At 48.9% G+C, this 18,813-nt stretch overlaps 1 protein-coding gene across 4 annotated transcripts in view; it reads left to right on the top strand.

The window, feature by feature from the left end:
* SLCO2B1 (solute carrier organic anion transporter family member 2B1) overlaps positions 1 to 14,939 on the top strand; it is a 60,460-nt gene extending 45,521 nt beyond the window's left edge. For all 4 annotated transcript variants that reach the window (XM_054813157.1, XM_054813155.1, XM_054813156.1 and 1 more), the window contains 7 exons: positions 2,045 to 2,209; positions 3,799 to 3,991; positions 4,798 to 4,954; positions 10,429 to 10,598; positions 12,442 to 12,506; positions 13,201 to 13,321; positions 14,378 to 14,939. In XM_054813157.1, coding sequence (XP_054669132.1) covers positions 2,045 to 2,209; positions 3,799 to 3,991; positions 4,798 to 4,954; positions 10,429 to 10,598; positions 12,442 to 12,506; positions 13,201 to 13,321; positions 14,378 to 14,618 — 1,112 coding nt within the window. In that variant the 3' untranslated portion in view covers positions 14,619 to 14,939. The remainder of the gene's footprint in view (positions 1 to 2,044; positions 2,210 to 3,798; positions 3,992 to 4,797; positions 4,955 to 10,428; positions 10,599 to 12,441; positions 12,507 to 13,200; positions 13,322 to 14,377) is intronic.
* The last annotated feature ends 3,874 nt before the right edge of the window (positions 14,940 to 18,813 follow it).

Genomic DNA, 18,813 nt, shown 5'->3' with positions numbered 1-18,813 from the left:
GAGCTTTTTGCCTTTGTCTGTTGGGGACCCCCTCGCATCCACGGAGGGACCTTTGCTCTTCACGTAACTTTTTAGAGCAGCTAAAACAAACACACAGCTTGGGGCAATTCCCTGACAAGCACCAGATAGTTCTTCCCGCCGCGGTCTCCCAGAGCCTCTGTGCTGGAGCAGATATACAGATTGTCCCAATTGTTTGTGAGCTTCTAAGAATTAACGCCATTAATTTATGGCAGGCCCTTGCATTAATCCTCCCTGTTAATTCCTTATCTCTGCTTCAGCATATTGGCTTTCAGTACCCTCATCTGGGAAACTCATCAACTGTTTGCCTGAAAGTTGCCCTTATGTGCGCCCTTTGCTTGCGTGCTGGAAAGCTGGATGAAGAGCATGGGGGAAGGCGGTGGTTCAGGGGGAGCAAAGGCATGAAGAGAAAATGGGTTTGGAATGTGCATGAAGGAGAAATTGCTTTGTGCTGGAGAACTGCAGCCTCCCAGCTGGTGGGTGTCAGCACCGAGCATCCCAATTCCTGCGGCGCTGGGAGCGGAGCAGCTATCTTTGCTGAGCAGGCTGAAGATATCTTTTTCTCAAACAGTAAGGGTTCAGCCTCAGGGGAATTTGCTGGAGTGTTTCTTGCCTGTAATAAAAAAATACATTTTTATGACTGAAACAAAAAGGACATTGAAATCGCAACCACAGCAAACAAATAAATTAATTTTTAATGGCTTCCCAGCTATTTTCACACTTGTTTTAGCGGAAGCCCTGCCAGAAAGCTTCAGGGAAAGGAACCGAGGCCGTGTTTATTCAGGTCGTGTGTGTTTGTTGGAGCCCCTGTGATGACTCAATGCTGCAGCCCTCAACCCATGAGTGGTGGGGGAAAGACATGCAGGTTTCCGCATTGCTCTCAGCCGTCCCAGCGCAGTCCACCCGTTGAAGGCAGGAGATATAGACAGCATTTACAGTATTTACAGAGGTTCAGCTGAGACTGAAAAACTATCGCAGAGCCTCTTGCATTTCTCCTAATGCATCATAAGACCTTGGCAGCTCTGAAGAAGAGATAAGGCTGCAGAAGGCAGCAGATTCGGCCTCTGCAGATGTTCAGGATCGCTTGAGCACATCACCCCAGTGTTGATGTGGGATATCAATTTTCTTGGGCCAAGATCCTTCTTTTAGAGTTTACTTAGGAAGCATTTCTTTAACGAGAGGGTGGTCAAACACTGGAACAGGCTTCCTAGAGAGGTGGTTGATGCCCCAAGCGTTTGGACAATGCCCTTAAGAACATGCTTTAAGTTTTGGTTAGCCCCAAAGTGATCAGATAGTTGGACTAGATGATTCCAATTGAAAATATTCTATTTTTTCTATTCTATTCTGTTCTTTTCTGTTCTGTTCCGTTCCGTTCCATTCCATTCCACTGATGCTGACCCTTCCAACTGTTTCCCACTGTGCTGGCACAGACCCTTTATTTGCTGCCTGTGTGTGCATGTGCATTTAGAGCAGTTCCCAGACTCGACTGCATGAGCTTCAGCAGAAATTAACTGTGACCGACTTTAGCAGCAAATCAAAAAGATTAACAGATACAGAAGTGAGTTCTGTGGGGATGGGATGTGTCCAGAGAGGAGTTGCTCTCTGCTGATGTTCACTTTGAGGCTGGACATGCTTTGCACTGAAAACCCTACGTTTTTGCTTCATCTTTTGCAGCAACTAACTTCTGCTGTTGATTCACCCATCCCACAGCTGGTTCCTGAGGCAGGTGGGATGAGGGATTGTTGACTTCCCTCTCTCACCCTGTCTTGCAATTTTCAGTTTAATTTTTGCGATGTCCTGATGCTTCATCCTGACTTTTTTTATATCCACATGATCATGCAATCAAGCCCTGAAATGATAAACCCTGAAAGCACACGTTCTGCCCTTTCATAAACGAAACATTCAGAAGAGCTCACCACTCCTAAAGAGTTAGTTCTGCACAAAAAAAGTAAGAAAAGTCAAGGTTTTGCCATGGATTCCATGTACACCTCCTCTCTATGCAACGAGTTTCCCCTTTTCCTTTCAGATTTTCCTCTGGTCCTGCTGAGGAACCTGCGTCATCCCGTCTACCTGCTGGTGGTGTTGGCTCAGGTCAACCTCTCTGCCATGGTTGCTGGTTTAGCAACGTTCATGGCGAAGTTCCTGGAGAGACAGTTCTCCCTCACGGCGTCCTTGGCCAACATGATCATCGGTAAGTGTTGCTGTCAGGGCTTGCCAGCTTTTGAGCATCTCTTTGAAAATAACCTGGAGAGTACTAAGAAGCACCTTTCCCTCTGGATCTGTCAGTCTCCTTCCATTATCTACAGACAGATGTGGCACAAGATCCTTGCCCATATGATTTCTCAGCTACTGTCTACCTTCCTTCCTTTACATTGCAGCCTGAGCTTGCTAGAATAAAATCTTTGAAGACTTGGATAAATGTTTGTTATCTAAAGGTGTTCACTATAATCAAGTAGAGGAGACCAACTCTTTGCATCAGGGGAGCAAAGAAACATCAGATATGAATTGTGCATGTTTCTGTAGCGGGGATTACTTTACATCGATCATTGGGTTAAGGGCCTTTTAAATAGTAGATAGTAAATAAAATTAAAAACTGCAGTAACGTATGCGTGCATTTTGAAGACACTTTGCAGCAGGAGGCCAGTCAGGCTGCTGTCATAATCACGTCTAAACTCTTCAAAATGTTTGCTATAGTTAGACTAATTGCTTGTAACAGTCAGGCTAATTGCTTGCTGTTGGTATTGTCAAGAAGGAAAGGAATAAGTGTTAAGCAGGGTATGTGCTCACGAGATTAGACTGCTTTTCCTTGCATTGTAATATCCAGAATGTCCCGTCTGGGGCTGAGGTCTCCCTGTGCGATCTTCTCATGGTAATAAAAATATGAAGAATAAAGCCCTACTCTTATAATCAGTTGGAGAGTTCAGAGATCTAGACACACAAGTGTATTTTTGAACAAACAGCGTGCATCCTCAGAGAAAGAGTCTTCTGAAGTCTGCAACAAGTAAATCAGAAAAAAAAGTGAGCAGAGCAGACTGGCAAAGCCCAGCAACCCAGGCTAAATACAGGCAGAAAGGTTAAATGCTGAAGCAGCGGTGTCCTCCACTGATGTGCCCTGCTGAGTTGTTCCCAGACTTGCTTTACCTGCTCTCTTAAAGACATGCACCGTATTTCTTGTTCAGATTTGTCTAGCTTTTGTTCCCAGCTACTGAATCTTGCATTGCCTTTTCCTGTTAGATCAAAAGGCTTCCTGTAGCTGGAAATCCCTTCCCTGTGTGGGCATTTATGGGCTGAAAGCACCCTTCCTGTTGATTCTTTGTTGAATTAAACAGATTGCACTTCTTTGGTATCCCATTATAAAGATGGGGTTTGCAAAACTCCGAGTCTGTCATAGAAACCTTCACACGGGAGTGGGCACATTACTGTATCAGTGGTTTAATTACACAGAAATTAAATATCCTCTCCGGGCTTGCTTGGTATTTTCTCCTGTCTACACTGCAAAATCACATTTGCTGGATTAAGTATAGCTTTTCGCTGGTCCCTACATCTTCCATGCATGGATACATAAGACAGCCAGTTTGCTGTGGGGTCCTGCTGTTTTTGCAAAACCGCCTTTTTTTTTAGCATTATTCCACCAGTCCCTGCAAAAATCTCGGTCCCTTCCAGAACACAGATGCTGAAAAATAGGAACGCAACAACAAATCCTCTGGGCCTTCGCTATAATGAAGGGAGTGGTACGGCTCGGAGGATGGAAAACAAGGTACAGGACTTGCCTTTCCCCAGGTGCTGTGAACATCCCTGGGGCGATGGTCGGGATCGTGGTGGGTGGTGCCATCCTGAAGAGGTTCCAGATGTCCTTGAGGCAATGCAGCGCCATGTGCGTCCTCGGCATGTTCCTCTGCCTGCTCCTGGCTCTCCCCCTCCTCTTCCTCGGCTGTCCCACGCAGAAGGTCGCGGGTGTTACCTACAGCGAGAGGTACCAACAGCTCCAGCCAGGCTGGGCATGGGTGGGTCATTCCCAGGGCTGTGGGTACTCCCCATCCCCAGCTGCGCTCCTTGGGGTGGAGGTGGGAATTGAGCAGAATACCCAGAAATGGGTTTATTTCCTCATGAGAAACAGTTAGCGGTGATAGAATAAGGCTAGAAATTAATGCTTTTGTAAATAAACACTGAATACGCTGCATCCTTATTCCTTTTAACTTCATTGACTGGCAATGAGACCCGAAATGAACGCATTTCTGGCACAAACAGCACAAGATTAAAATTTCATCTTGGAAAGCACAGCACGTTATTCACAGGCAAATAATTTGGGCAGGGGCCAGCCCTGGGAATCACACCTTCAAAGCCGTGGCTGCTTCCCTACGCAGCAAAACGCGGGCAGGACCTTCTTGTCTTCCCTCAGGGCTTGATCCAAGTTGCTGTAAATTCACATGTTCAGCATCCTGTGGTCTCAGTGGAAGCTGGTCCAAGCCCTCAGCAGGGAGCTCACCACCTCCCACAGCACGGTATTGTGCTACCCCAAAACCCCACGTTTGGGGCCAAATATGAAGGAAGTGGGTGATTCCATTGACCATTTGTGGTCAGGATACTTTGCCCAGGCAGAGCAAAGGCTTGGGGGGTTACAGTGGAATTTCTGTGGGTCCTCACTTACGTATGGGGAAGGTTTTCTTAAGCAAGCAAGTGCTGCTTTACTAATCTCAATATACGTGCAGCATATTTGCTATACAAGATGTGTATTAACGATGCTCAATACCATGCAACAATATTTTCTTCCCGCTGCAGCTCTGAATTTGGACACCACACCTTGGAGTGTCACCTCCAGTGTAACTGCCCCAAGAAAGCCTATAACCCCATCTGCGGCTCTAACGCTATTGAATACATCTCGCCCTGTTCCGCCGGCTGCAGAGTCGTAAATATCAACGCAGACAACTCGGTCCTGGTGAGTCATTCCCACTGCGCTAGTGTCCTGGTTTGGGATGGCTAATGAGGGATGACCAATGCAGCACTCGAGTCTGGCAATTAGGTTTTCTGATGTTCATTAGTGTTGGACAAGCTCTGCATGACCCTGTGGGATGAGCAGGGGAAGGTTGAGAATGTCCCAGGAAAACCCCTGGTAGCTGGTGTCTCTTAGCACTCTCCAGTATAACTCAGCCCTTTCCAGTACAGGTCCTTGGCCAAAGCAGCGGTCAGAAACCTTTTAGGTATCCAGCCTTTTGGGATTTCAAGGTGTCCTTCCCCATCCACTGTTCCCCCCCCCACCCCTCCCCCAGTCAGTTTTTTTTTCCACAAACCCTAGCTTCAATATTTCCCTTGCTACCCAGAAGCTTGAGGGGACTTTTTGCACGGAAGATGCAAAGACCTTCTGCTTTCCCTTCACCCCTAAACGGTCACCAGCAAGGTGACCTTTCTTAGCTGTGTTTCCTGCGGTGGGACAGGAGGATGTGCAGTATGGAAAGGGCTAATCACAGCACCTAGCATGACCCCAAGTCCACGGATGCCTCTTGTACTCAAGGGATGCTTGAGCCCACCTCCAGGCTCCTGCTGTGAATTGCCCCATCTGTGTTCCTTGAATAGGAACCTACCGAAACCAGGCTTCCAATTTAGGCATCACGTGCCTGAAGTTCTCTGAAACTGGATGGAGTCTGTCCGAGTGTTTCCATTTTTCCAGGGCTGTGAAGGCAAAATATCAACGCAGGTGGCACACATTTTCACATACCTCGATGTCTTGCAGCAGGTATCACCCAGGATGTTCAACCAATAGTATTTGCTTGGGCTTTACCTAAAACACTGCTCAAAGCCCAGAATGAACAATTTTTCTTTTTTTTCTTTTTCTTTTTCTTTTTCTTTTTCTTTTTCTTTTTCTTTTTCTTTTTCTTTTTCTTTTTCTTCTTCTTCTTTTTCTTCTTCTTTTTCTCTTTCTCTTTCTCTTTCTCTTTCTCTCTTTCTCTTTCTCTTTCTCTTTCTCTTTCTCTTTCTCTTTCTCTTCCTTTTCCTCTTTCTCTTTCTCTTTCTCTTTCTCTTTCTCTTTCTCTTTCTCTTTCTCTTTCTCTTTCTCTTTCTCTTTCTCTTTCTCTTCCTTTTCCTTTTCCTTTTCCTTTTTTTTTCTGAAGCAAAATGCAAAACTGCACTTGGTCCAAACTGCCCTCCTGCAGAGTGGGGGGAAATACCAGCTGAAAACGCTCAACTGATACCTACAGCTGCAGAAGCAGCCTGGGTGTCTCCATCATATAACTTGTTTTAGCTGTGCTACACCTATAGATGAAGAAAGAGGAGGTAAATCTTACTTTTGGGGACTCAGGGACCAATTCTGTATGCTCTGGGCAAGCCAAGCCTTGGGGGGGACCATTGCCCCAGTACACACAGCAGTGACATTTAGGAGACCTTCACTGAATGCTCTGGGAGGGCCTTGTTAGAGCCATGTTATTCCACCTTTCAGCCTGCAGATTCACAGGTTAAAAAGTCATGATCTGGTTGCAATGTGCATCCTCTCCATAAGTACCGGTTGTCAAGCCAAGTCTCTGCGTGAGAGGATAATTTAGTGGGAGAGTCCCAATGCGGGGGCTAGAGAAATGGGTTTTGCTCGTGGTTTCCCCTTCATTTGCAGACCTGGCCAGGTTATTTTGCTGCCATGTGCTTCTCTCTCCTCTGCTGCTCCCTCCCTGTCACCAAAATCCCAGTAGGTCTGAGTTTTCCCAGTGCCAGTTGTCTGTGGGGTCTCCAGGCAATAGAGTTCAGCAAATAAATAGTAAGGAAATCTCGGCCAATTCAAAACCCTAGCTGAAAAATGTTAGCGATATATATAGGGTGAGTAGTTTTCCGCTGTGTTCTTGGCACAGGATATAATGGCAGCATGGGACTGACTTTTAGCAGCATTTTGTTAATTAACAACACTTCATTTTAATAACAATTATGTTTTCTGCCAGAGCTTAGTCCCAAATGTGCTTTTCTGCATCCCTGTGCCTGCCTGTTGTACAACAAAGCCTTTTCAACTGCTTCTTCTTTCTCAGAGATGGCTCCAGTCCTTTGTCATCCTGTGGTCCTGAACGTGACACGCTCCTGCATTCATTATATGTATTATTATCTGTAGCCACACGCTACGACAAAATCAGGGCTCCCATGATGGTGCCATGCAAACTCTACTTAGTAAAGCCAGCATTAGCTCTTCCTTTAGCACTGACATCATTTGCTGAATTTTCTTTCCACCTATTGATGCATCTTGACCCATTTTAAGTTGTGTGAGAGCTTCCGCACAGGGACTGTATGTCTATATGTTGTTATAAATGCCAAGCCATGTGCCAGCACGTAGAAGCCGCAGCATGTTGCATCTCCCTGGGACCAGGAGGCTCATGGCACACAGTGATGTGGCTACAGATGCTGAGCTCTGCTCCTTTATTGTACAGGAAAGCTGGAGAGGGGCTGGTGCCAAGGGCAGGGAGTGACAGGCCAAGGGGAATGGCCTGAAGCTGCAGGAGGGGAGATGGAGATGGGATGTGAGGCAGAAATCCTTCCCTGTGAGGGTGCTGAGGCCCTGGCACAGGGTGCCCAGAGAAGCTGTGGCTGCCCCTGGCTCCCTGGCAGTGTTGAAGGCCAGGTTGGATGGGGCTTTGGGCAAGCTGGGCTAGTGGAGGGTGTCCCTGCCCATGGCAGGGGTGGCACTGGGTGGGCTGGGAGGTCCCTTCCCACCCAAACCCATCTGGGGTTCTGTGGCTTTATGGACTAGGAGCTGAGCAACCTCAGTCCCTCTTTGGTTTTGGGTATTACCTGTTGCAGGAAATGAAAAATGAGATTATTCTGTGCATTTTGAATTGCATTGAATGCATTTCATGGCATTCCTCCAGCTCCTGCTTTGTCTGCTATATTGCACTTTTCTCACTATTTTCAGCAGCTCTTTCCCAGTTCAGGGATGTGTTGCCTGCTGCTTTCCATGTCCCAAACGCCTGGGTTTCTAGAAACCCTCCCAGTGTTCAGGAAAACCTGCAATTTTGCGCTCAACTTTGCTGCAACCCTTCCAGAGGAGGCTTGCACAGTGCAAGCCTGGCTTTCACGCTCTCCTTGGAAAGTTCTTGTACACTGAAAGCAATCCGATCTTTGCATCACTCGATGATGTCCCCTGATTTCATGGGCAACACCAGGAGCCTGCAAACTTTGCCCAAGAGCTGTGACGACCTTTCAGTGCTTTGCTATTTGTTTGGGTCCAGAGTGACCTGTTGAAGTGAGGTGGCCATGGGGGCTCCCCTGGGACTGCGGGAATGTCCGTGCCATGGGGCTCCTAGGTTTCTGAGCCCCTCTCTGCTCTCATCGTGCATGGCCACAGGTGGCAGCAGGGACATCCCTCTGCTGCCAGCTGGGTCAGATCTGAGCTGGTCAGCACATACCCCAAAATTTGAGGTACCGAGAGGTCCCAGCTAGGGGAAAAAAAAGGTAGAAATAAGACAACATCAGGCAGAGTTTGATGTGAACAGCTTTCTCTCTTAAGAAAACAATTGCTAAATGATGCTGTTGGGGATGTTTGACACACAGCCCTGAAAAACCCGGGGCTGAACGTGTGCCATCCAGCTGCCCATCCCTGTCCGGAAACCACAGCCCTGGTTTCAGGGCTGCTCTCGGTTATTCTCCTCTCCCCACTTCACCGGGTGGTTTTTCCCAGCCCTGGTGCTGCGTCAGCCTTGTGGCACTGCTGCCCAGACGATGCATCTCATGGGGACGGGCCACTGGTGGCTTTGTGGCTTGTCCCCACTGCTCAGAGGTTTTTGTAGCTGGGGTCATGCTCCGTGCTCTAAAATCCTCCAAGGTTTCAAATGGAAGGGGCAGAGCCCTGCCTTGTGACTCCATCGCGAACATCTCCGGCCCTTTGTCTCCATTTGGCTTTGTGCGAGTCCCCTAAATATCATGACTCCAATTCGCTGTAAAAGGCGGCAGTTGCACAGATCGAATGAGTTTTAATTTATCTAATTGCATTTTTGTTAACTGCTTTGGCGCAAATTCATCTCAGCTATGGTAGGCACTTATCTGTGGAGGGGAGGGATCATCCTCTGGAGAGCCACCTCTCTCTCCGTGACTGCAGAAGGAGCCCAGATGATGAGCTTGGTTTAGTTCATTTCAGATGGCTGGAGAAGATAAATCCCAGTCTTAACTTAAAATATTAAATCCTCTTTCCTAGAGGTGGGAGGAGGGATTGTGTCCCTTTTCATCCCAAATCTTCCCCCGTGCTCTCAGCCCAGAGCAGTTCCTTGTGGGTCTCTTTTGTGGGCATCGGCCACTCCGCTTCCCCAGGCAGTGATGTGGGAACGGGGATTTGGGAGACCCTGGGGTGCTCCTGCCTCTGGATCACCCTTCTGCAAACTGCCGTCCCGCTATGAATCTGTCGCCCTCCAGCAACAATAAGATCATGCTCATTTTATTTAAAGGTCTCTTCAAAAAAAAGTAGGTTTCTTTTTTTTTTTTTTAATAAAAAAAGAGTATTGTGACTAAAATTTGGAGAAAAATAAAAAATCCATATGCTTCGCCCCAGGGCATCCTTCTTTTGCTAACGCTGTGCCAGTTATTTATGACCTTCTCTCAAAGGTGAGGTTTTGCATTTTCCCCTAGCAAGTGTTTTCTGATTTAATACTCCCCTGAGCTTGGGCTGTGACTTTGATTGCCAGCTCTGCTCAACACGTAGCCCCTGGATGAAGGGTCTCACAACAGAGGACAAGCAGGGTACAGGTGATGGAGCTCAGGCTGCTCCCCTGGAGATTTTCTGCAAAAGATATAACACAGGCCAGTAAGCTCACATCAGGTTTTATCAGCTGTGGGTGAGATTTTTCCATGCCAAGAGCCCAGATTTATGGAGGATGCCAAAGCATTCAGCTGGCAAATGATGACATTGAAATAAACCTGTGTGTAAGCATCTTCAGTGCACAACAGGCATGAAACGCAGGACTGGAAGCACGAGCGTAGGAGGGTTGCTGCAGGGGGTAGGGAGGCATTGTTGGGGCTCACATGAACAAGGCAAGGATGTGTCTGGGTTGGGAGCACTTCCAGGGGCCTCTGGAAGCAGAGAGAGATGAAACAAGGTACTGCTGTCGTCCCCCATCAGCTGTGCATCCTCACCCGTGGGACATCCAGTGATGCCCGTGGGACCTGGTGGGACTGGGACCTCCTTTCTGAGGTGGCAGCATGTTAGAGGCTGGCTGTGGGGATGGGAAAAATGTGTTTCCTCATCCACTCAGTCTGTTGTCCCCAGCCAGCTTCATTGTATGTGTTTCTTTCCACCCCGCCATGCTCCCTGAAATGTTGAGTGCTAATCACTGCCAATTATTTACAGACAAAACCTAAACACCCTCCCTCCCTGTGACAGCTGGCAGCTATCCCCGGTATCTCCGTAGCCTTGAGCGGATGAGCAGCCTCTGGGTTTTTCTCTCCTCTTTGCAGAACTACACCCACTGCAGCTGCATCTCTGACCAAGGGCTCGCAGGGTTCGCCAAGCCCGGGACCTGCGGCACCAACTGCTCCCACCTCTTCCTGCCCTTTGTGGTCCTGTCCTGCCTGGCGGGGATCCTTGCCAGCACGTCCCACACGCCGTCCTTCATGCTCATCCTCAGGTGAGCAGACTGGGTTGGCCATGGTCTAGGTGCAGCCACTCATTTAAGCACGGCAGAAAAAGCATCCAGAGGTTGCGTTTGGAAAACTAAGGTGTCCTTGAATTGGGGAGGAAGGTTTTCTCCAGCTAAGGGACGGGAAGGTTAAATGACCCCGATATTGCACCTTGTGCACGGTTCCTCCCATTGCTTTTACATGTTTTTTGCATGTGTTGGTGCAGGGAGTATGGAATGGGGCTTCCCTGCTCCTATCATCTGGCAGTGCATGTGGTTGTCCATCTTCTAGGCTATGTCTGTCTCAGGAGCAGGCTGTGCTTTGCTAGCAAAGACCTGGCATGTCTGGGCAGGACAGAAACATTGAGCATCTCCAGTATCAAATGCTGAAGCAGGAGAGACCTTCAGGACTTGCTCTTGAAGACCCTGTGCTACCAGAGCTCCTGCTGCCCTAAGACTACAAAGGCTCTTCCAAGGTCTCTTCAGCTGTTGCTGCTGAACACCCTGTGGAGTTAAGCAGAAAATGGAGATTTCAAGCTGCTGGAGGCTTTATCATGGAGCCACCAGTGTTGCATGGCCAATTGCTCTTGCAGGCAACGTGGTGTTCACCAACAGGCTCAGCCAAGGAGCAGCCAGTGGGTGGGTGGGTGGCATGCCGGGCCAGGCCCCCATGGCACCTCCACCCACCGATGGGTCCATGGGGCTGGCAGAAACCCCGGGTTGCCCTCAGCACCCCCCATTCCTGGTCTCAGCACAACCTTCAGATCCAGCAGCCTCCCTGTTCCTTCTCCCCACCCACGGCAGATACCTCAGTAACGACATGCACCATTAACTCAGCATTAATTTAGCACTGCAGTACTTTGGCACTTTTTAAGGCATCTCTGTGTTAAGGAGTTTAATTACCTTCCTTCCTTCTGATGGATCTCGCTTGAATACAACCTCCCTTCCTAGTGCAGAGAAGCAATTCGGACTCGAGTTTCCTGCACCCTTGGAAAGGTGCATACGGGGCAAGCAGCGGCAGGCTGGAGCCAGCCTTGACACGAGCCCCAGGGCTGGAGCCAGGGACGGGCAGGAGAAGCTGAGGCTGGGGCTGTGCTGGGGGACAATCTCTGCGTTAGCCTATAAATGATATTTCCGAGCACGTTTCTGTGGTCGGAGCACTCCAAACAGTTGTTTTTTAGGGAAAAGCTGTGGTTAAAACCTGTTTTTACCTTGACTCCCAGGCATTATTAAATCACCTTTTACGCCGTGAACGAGCTACGCTTACACCAGGCAGTCAGAGAGGAAAGGGAAGCTGAGTCCCCTGAGGTGCACTGACCTGAAGGTTCTCTGCCACTCAGTCCTCTCCCATGTGTGACCCCAGCAGGAACCACAGCCTGAAATACATTTTTCAGAAAACTGGGGTACCACCAAAATATACACTGGGGCATCCCACCTCAAAAAAAAGCCACTTCCTCAACGTGTAAATCACTTTTCTCTTTCAGTTACAAAAAGCATCCCTTGTATTGCTTGTGTTTGCCAGAGCCAGCACCTATATTAGTTTCTGTTTGTGTTTTACTCATACGGATTCTTCAAATTAAAAGCAAAAATACTCAGCTGAGCTCCTCCCTGTCTCTTACGGAGTTTGGTAGGTTTTTCATGCCAAGAAAAGGCTGTGGTAAGCTTCTAGCCCTAATGAATGAAACTTCATCATTTTTGCTGACGTAAATGGGAACTGCCTGGGGTCCTTGGTGGTTGGGTTGAAGGATGACTTTTTGGGTGAGGTGCCGTAAAGGCTTCGTGCGATGCCAGGGAGGGAAACATCCATCTTTGCAGAAATACCAGAGGGCACACTTTGCATTTTGTTTTTCAGGAGCATCCAGCCTGAAGACAAATCGTTTGCGGTTGGGATACAGTTCATGTTGCTGAGAGTTTTAGGTAAATTAAAACGTGTTGAAATGCCGTCCTGGAAAATCATGGCAGCTCTTGGGGATTTGTGGGGATTTCATCCCTGAGCAGCCCCAGGACTGCAAAAGTGCTCTTTATTCAGAGTTTCAGACTGATCGAAGCCTGTCCTGAGCCAGGTGAAGATGCTGCCTTACAGGGTCTGGGGGGCTGCACATGGTGGGGAGGGGACAAGGCACATCTACACAGCCAAATAAAAGGGCAGGGAGTATGTTTGGATCCAGGAGGACAACCCTTGGCTGTGTGCAGATACTCCCATGTTTGCCTCTGGCATATCAGGGTGGCTGCAAACCATGTCCTGTGATCCCACTAGTTATTTTTCTTATGGTGAAAATTCATTTTGACCTGGAGGCCCCCAGAACGTGCCGCTGCAGTCGTGGGAAGGAGTGCAGCGCATGGAGGTGAGCATCATCCCTGGGATGAGCGATGGTCCCTTATCAAAGAGCAGTGAGAAAGAAGGGCGTTCTTGTATCTTGGTGGGGTGCAAACACACAGCCAGCTCTTGGCGTGCTGTGCAGGACCAGTGGCTTCATTTGCTACAGCAAAGATGACCATCTCCAGCCACTTTCCACCTTCTTAGCACATGGGAAAGTAACCAGGGTTGGGTCCGTCCTGGCAGAGGTGCTCCCGTAACATAACAAAGCCCCCTCTGACCCTCTGCTTCCAGCGTGGATGCCGGGGCCCGTTCTGTACGGCAGCGCCATCGACACGACCTGTATCCTCTGGGAGAAGAAGTGCGACAGGAATGCAGCCTGCAGATACTACGACAATAACCTCTTCAGGCAAAGGTAGGGATGGGCGGTCAGGATAAGGCCTGGGGGTGCAGAAGGAAACCCAGGGCGGTGAACGTGGCATCAGGCCACCTCCAGCGTGGGATGAGTTGTTGTATATGCCGCAGCAAGCAAACAGGGACACTCGCATCCCCCTGGCCCACGCTAACTCCCAGCGGTGCTCAGGAATGGTTTGGAGGGAAGTCATTGGCACGAGCCAAAACCATGCCAAGGACCATGCTAACTTGATGCTATAGACCAGAGAGGTCCACTTCCAGAAGAACTCCCTGCATAATAGTGAGAACAATTGTTGTCTGGAACAACCTCCCTAGGGACGCGGTGGAGTCCCCATCACTGGAGGTTTTCAAGATGCAATTGGACAGGGTGCTAGATAACCTCATCTGGGCACCCTTTCCCATGAAGCGTTGGACCAGATGATTTTTGATGTCCCTTCCAGCCTGGGTTATTCTATGATGCTGTGATTACTTATTTCACCAGCACAGACGCAAGCAGCCTGTCCTGACACCTTCTCCGTGGAGGCAGTGCAGCATCGGGGGTGACCCCAGCCCCAAAGATGCCTGTGAGATGGTGCAGGGTCCGTGCAGGCTGCCTTGCACCCTGGGGTTCATCTTCTAACAGAACAACCCAGCTCGACACACACAGGACCCCAAATCCAGCCTGTGCGCTGTGGGGAGGCTGGGAGGGAGCTGTAGGTGGTCTGCCATCCCTGTTGCAAATTCATCGTTAAGTAACTCCCTGCCCGGTAGCTGCAGCAGGTCCTATTCACCCTCAACCCCAAGAGTTGTGCTTACATGCCTCCTTTTTACCGGGAGATATCATCTGTTAATGTAACACCAAAGAGATGGAGCTATTCCTAGCTCTTCCAAGCTCTTCTTTCTGCCACCCTTCTCAGGAGCCAGGCTTGCAGCTGCCGTTTGCCCACTGCTTGAATGTGCCCAAAGAGCCCATCCCCATGCTCAGTATCTGCTGGGTGCCTGGGGACATCGGGTGTTGGTGGTCGATGCACATAGGAACACCCTTGCTACCGTGATTTATTGTGTTTCCACACCACAGGTATCTTGGTCTCCAGTTTTTCTTTGAGGTGGGCGCTTTCCTGTGCTTCGTGACCGTGTACGTGATTCTCAGGCGGCAGGAGAGGGAAGCCAGTAATGCAGCAGAGACAAAGGCAGACCCAGAGAAGGAGAAACTGGCAGGGAACTCTATAAAGAGCCCAGAATCCAAAGTGTGCTGCCAAAAATGTGAATTGCGATCTGTGTCCAGGGAGGCGAAGCCATGTGAATCACGCCACACTTGAACTGTGAAGGATGGATGCTTGGAGCGATGGACGACGGGGCTGCTTCCTAATCTTCTGGGTGGGATGTACTACTTCTGTACTGCCATGGGAGTCTGTCCATACGCTGTTCTATGCCTGACGCCTCCACCTCGGTGGTGCAGCTTGCTCCTTCACGTGGATTAGTCCACACACATTAACCTTTGGACACTGCAGTCTTCAGGAGTTACGTCCTCCAAAGCATTTGTTCCAGCTGACAGTCTTGGTGATACCAGCACTGAGCATTAACCATACAGCTGAAAGGTTTTCTGTTGGTTTTTTTTTAAATAAATCATTTTTAAGAAATGGTTTTGTACTGAACCCATACATCTCCATGAATGATGGTCTGTCCTTGCCCCCAAAATGTCAGTTGTGCTTGTTCCTTTTGCTCTCATGGTGTTAGATGGTCTCTCTTCCTTGAAGGCTTCATCCAGCTCCAGCTGACGTTGATGGGATTTTTGTCCCAGGCTGTGGACCGTTGCAAGGACCAACTCACATGCTTCACCCAGCTGCTGGGTAGATGCTGCTTTGGCAGCGACGGGCAGGAATGAGGGTGCTGGGGAGGGGAGGCAGGGAGGGTGGACACCAAAAGGAACTGCAGGTCCAGCCCAGGAGAGAAATTCAATAGCCGCAGACTTGTCACGCTTTGGCAGCACAGCCACATTTTGCAGCAACGAGAATAATAATTCTTATTTTTGCATTATCAGTACTTGTCACAGGAACTTACTGAAGCATTTGCGGGTTAAGGCTCCTTCCCGTTTTCCAGTTTGAGGAAGGCAGAACTTTTCCGAGGGATGCAGGACCAGAAAGGGAGGTTGAACCCAGCCCTCTTGCAGACTGGGCACAGCTTGTGGCTAAGCCATTTGACCACAGAGCCAGACAGCCTTGCTGTGCTCCTTGAAGGGGTTACTGTCAGACGCAGCTGTAATTATGGGGTGAGAGTCAAGTCTGGTTTTATTTTGGTGTAGCTGCCTCTATTTTCTGCATTCTTCCCATCTTGGGGCTCCTTTCCACCCAAGCACAAATTGTGTTGCTGGTCTCATACCATCAGTGTGCAACCACAGACCATTGGGTAACTTGTAATTTTTGGCTCCAGCGTGGAATTCAGTAGAGAACCCAAAATTTCTAAGTTCAACCCAAATATGCAGAAGGGAAAAGAAATACACGGTGGAGAAAATTTGTTAACTCCTCACACGCTGACAGCTAATCCTATGGTAAGGTCTGGGGTGTGCACAGAAGTGCGGTGGTGGAGGGTGGAACGGCGAGTGGTTAAGTGGCTGATTTAGATACTTCACCAGACTGTTTGCCCAGCCATTTTGAGAGACGCAATTAACATACTTCAGAGTGAGAGACTAATTTTATTTTATTTTTTTAGGGGTTTTTAAGGGTTTTTAGGGGGTTTTTTTTGCATATTTTTGTGCAGTGCCTTTTGAGGAGATGGTTAAGAGAGTCTACAGCCCTGTTCACAGGTGCCTACACACAGAAGTGACTTCTGGCTTAAAAGAAGGTGTTAGAAGACAGACGTGAGACTGGATGCTGAAGAGATGTAGGTGGACCCATTCAAGGAAGGATGAGTAGCATATGCTAACCATGAGCATCAGAAAGCCAAATCTGGGCGAGTTTTGCACTATTCTTGGTTTTCAAGCCATGACTAGGTAGCATCTGTCTCTAGAACAGACTTGTTAGCAGGTGTGGGAGGTTCTTTGGGCAGGAGTAGGGAAGAGACGGGCCATGTTGTTCACAGTGGTTCCTCCAGCTCTTGTCAACCCATGGATTTGTGGCATTCTTGCTGCATCCGGTGGAGAAGAAGGTTCTTTCCTGGCTAAGCACAAGTCCTTGGCTCGCAGGCAGTTTCCTGCCATGTTCAGCACAACCTCAAGTCACTTCAGGGTACTTTCCAAACCACAACAAACTAGTAACAACACAATTACTTTTGTATGGCGTGAAAAGTTGAGAGCTGCAATGCGCTTTGCTAGGAATACCCCTGAATGGAGTTGCAAAATGACTTTATAAGATCAGAAACACTGCACCTCCCTATCATTAGGACAGCTGACTTCAGATGGGGACCAGACCATGCTCGAGCACCAGAGCAGCACAGCCTGGTCAGTGACCACGGCACCGGTCCAAGGACTCCTGGGCTCTGTCTTTTGGTCTGCCAGCTCAATCCTTCTGCAAAATTGCTGCCGACCCTTTGCTCATCCTGTGCCGCTGGGTCTGTCACGCCGGGCTGCGGGCAATGGTGGGGACGGGCTCGGGGGGCAGCTGTGCTCATGCAAAGCAGGCAGCGTAGCTCTGCACTTGTGTTGTAAATCAGAGGGAGAGCCTCAGAGCGATGACTGTGCAGCTTTTCTGAAAGCCCCCCAGATTGGATCAGCTGTTTCTTAATCCTCGCAATTACCAAAGCAGTGGTGCTGTTTATAGAAAGGACGGGGGGGGAAAGGAAAAAAAAACACACCACTTTATACAGCAATTTGTCTTGTAAGTTTGTTCACAAATGGCATCACACAAAAATAAACAACGAGTTCAATTACCTCCCTTGGATTCGGGCAGCAGGCAGGCTGCACCATAGAATCATAGAATCATAGAATGGTTTGGGTTGGAAGGGACCTCAAAGATCATGTAGTTCCAACCCCCCCTGCTGCGGGCAGGGACACCCTCCGCTAGACCACGTTGCCCAAAGAAGCCTCATCAACCTGGTCTTAAACACTTCCAGGGGTGGGGCCTCCACAACCTCTCTGGGCAACCTGTTCCAGTGCCTCACCACTCTAACAGTAAAGAATTTCTTTCTAACATCTAATCTAAATCGACCCTCCTTCAGCTTGAACCCATTACCCCTTGTCCTGTCACCACACTCCCTCATAACTCCTCCTCCACCATCCCTTGGCCGTCCAGCTGGAGCGATGGCCAGGTCTGCTGGGCTCGTGATGGATGCAGAAGGAACCCACAGGATGGCCCGGCCAGCTCACTGCCAGCATGGCCGGTTCTCACTGCTGGGCTCGGGAGTCTACATCCATTTTCCACTTGGAAAGCTTCTATCACACCTTACAGAGATTTTTCTCAGGCAATGCACAAGCTGGTACAGCCTGAATTCTTCCTTTCCCCATTACCGTTCCAGCAGAGGAGAGTTCCCTGTGGGTAAGCATCCAAGGCAATTACAAACAGCGTGTCTTAGCTTTGTGGTCAACTATAGGCCTGTTATTATGTTTTTGCTGTGCCAATTTCCATTAATTTGGGCTGGAGTTTCTATAAAGAGAAATAAAACCACTTTTTTGCCCTTCCTCTCCTCTGTGCTCTTTAGGAACGCTGTTGAAAGGGACTGACTTGCAAGAGAAGATTAAAAAGAGGCAGTTTGGAACGGCTAGCTCCTGCTGCTAGCAGGGAGGGAGATAAAAACCAGGAAATATGAAAAGGCTGTCAGAACCCAGGCAGGAGGAGGAGTGTTTGATGGAGACCAAGGGGCAGGCAGGTAGAGGATTGCAAAAAATGGAAGCAAAGGAAGGTGTAGCATCAGCAAAATCCATCCCGTGCGGTTATGCTTTGCCAGGTTTTCCCCAGAGGAGTTAATTCCCTGGAGATTGTTTAAGATAGATTTTACAAGGCACTTAAGGATATACCTTAGGCAACAGCCGTAAATTGCATAGGGGAGCTTAATATGAGCCGATCCAGCTGTGCCATAAGTCCGTTGACTTTCTTCAGTCTTGCTCCTTTGTGGGCCTGGAGGGATAAAGGAGATGATAACCTACAGCAAGGCAGGTATAGCACAGATGTCCAGACCAGGAGCTGAATGCACTGGATGTTTCTGTGCAGCACTTTGTAGTACAAGGGGCCGCAGACTTGAAGGTAAAACACTGCCTTTAGGGGTGATGAAAATTGCCCAGGGTCAAGGGGATGAATTAAAACAGGAGGGAAGGCTGTTTCCCCAATTACAGGAAGGCTTTGCAGGGCGCAAGGAAGCTGGGCGGGTGGCACTGGTTCCAGCAAAGGCACCAAGCTGGTTAGCAGAGACAGGTAGCTCTGCAGGAAAATATCTCCGAGGCTGGAAACTGCTTTTGTGTAGAGTTATCACTTTTGGATTGCCCTGTTCATGTCAACCCCTTGCAGATTCATCTGTGGTCTACAACATCTTGTCATCGTATGCTGACACTCTTTATATGTACGTTTCTAATGTGGTCGTGGTGGC

The sequence above is a fragment of the Grus americana genome, chromosome 1 (genome assembly GCF_028858705.1).
Source record: "Grus americana isolate bGruAme1 chromosome 1, bGruAme1.mat, whole genome shotgun sequence".
Lineage (NCBI taxonomy): Eukaryota > Metazoa > Chordata > Aves > Gruiformes > Gruidae > Grus > Grus americana.
Note: the sequence above shows the minus strand (reverse complement) of the source record. Positions and strands in the feature narration are given on the sequence as shown.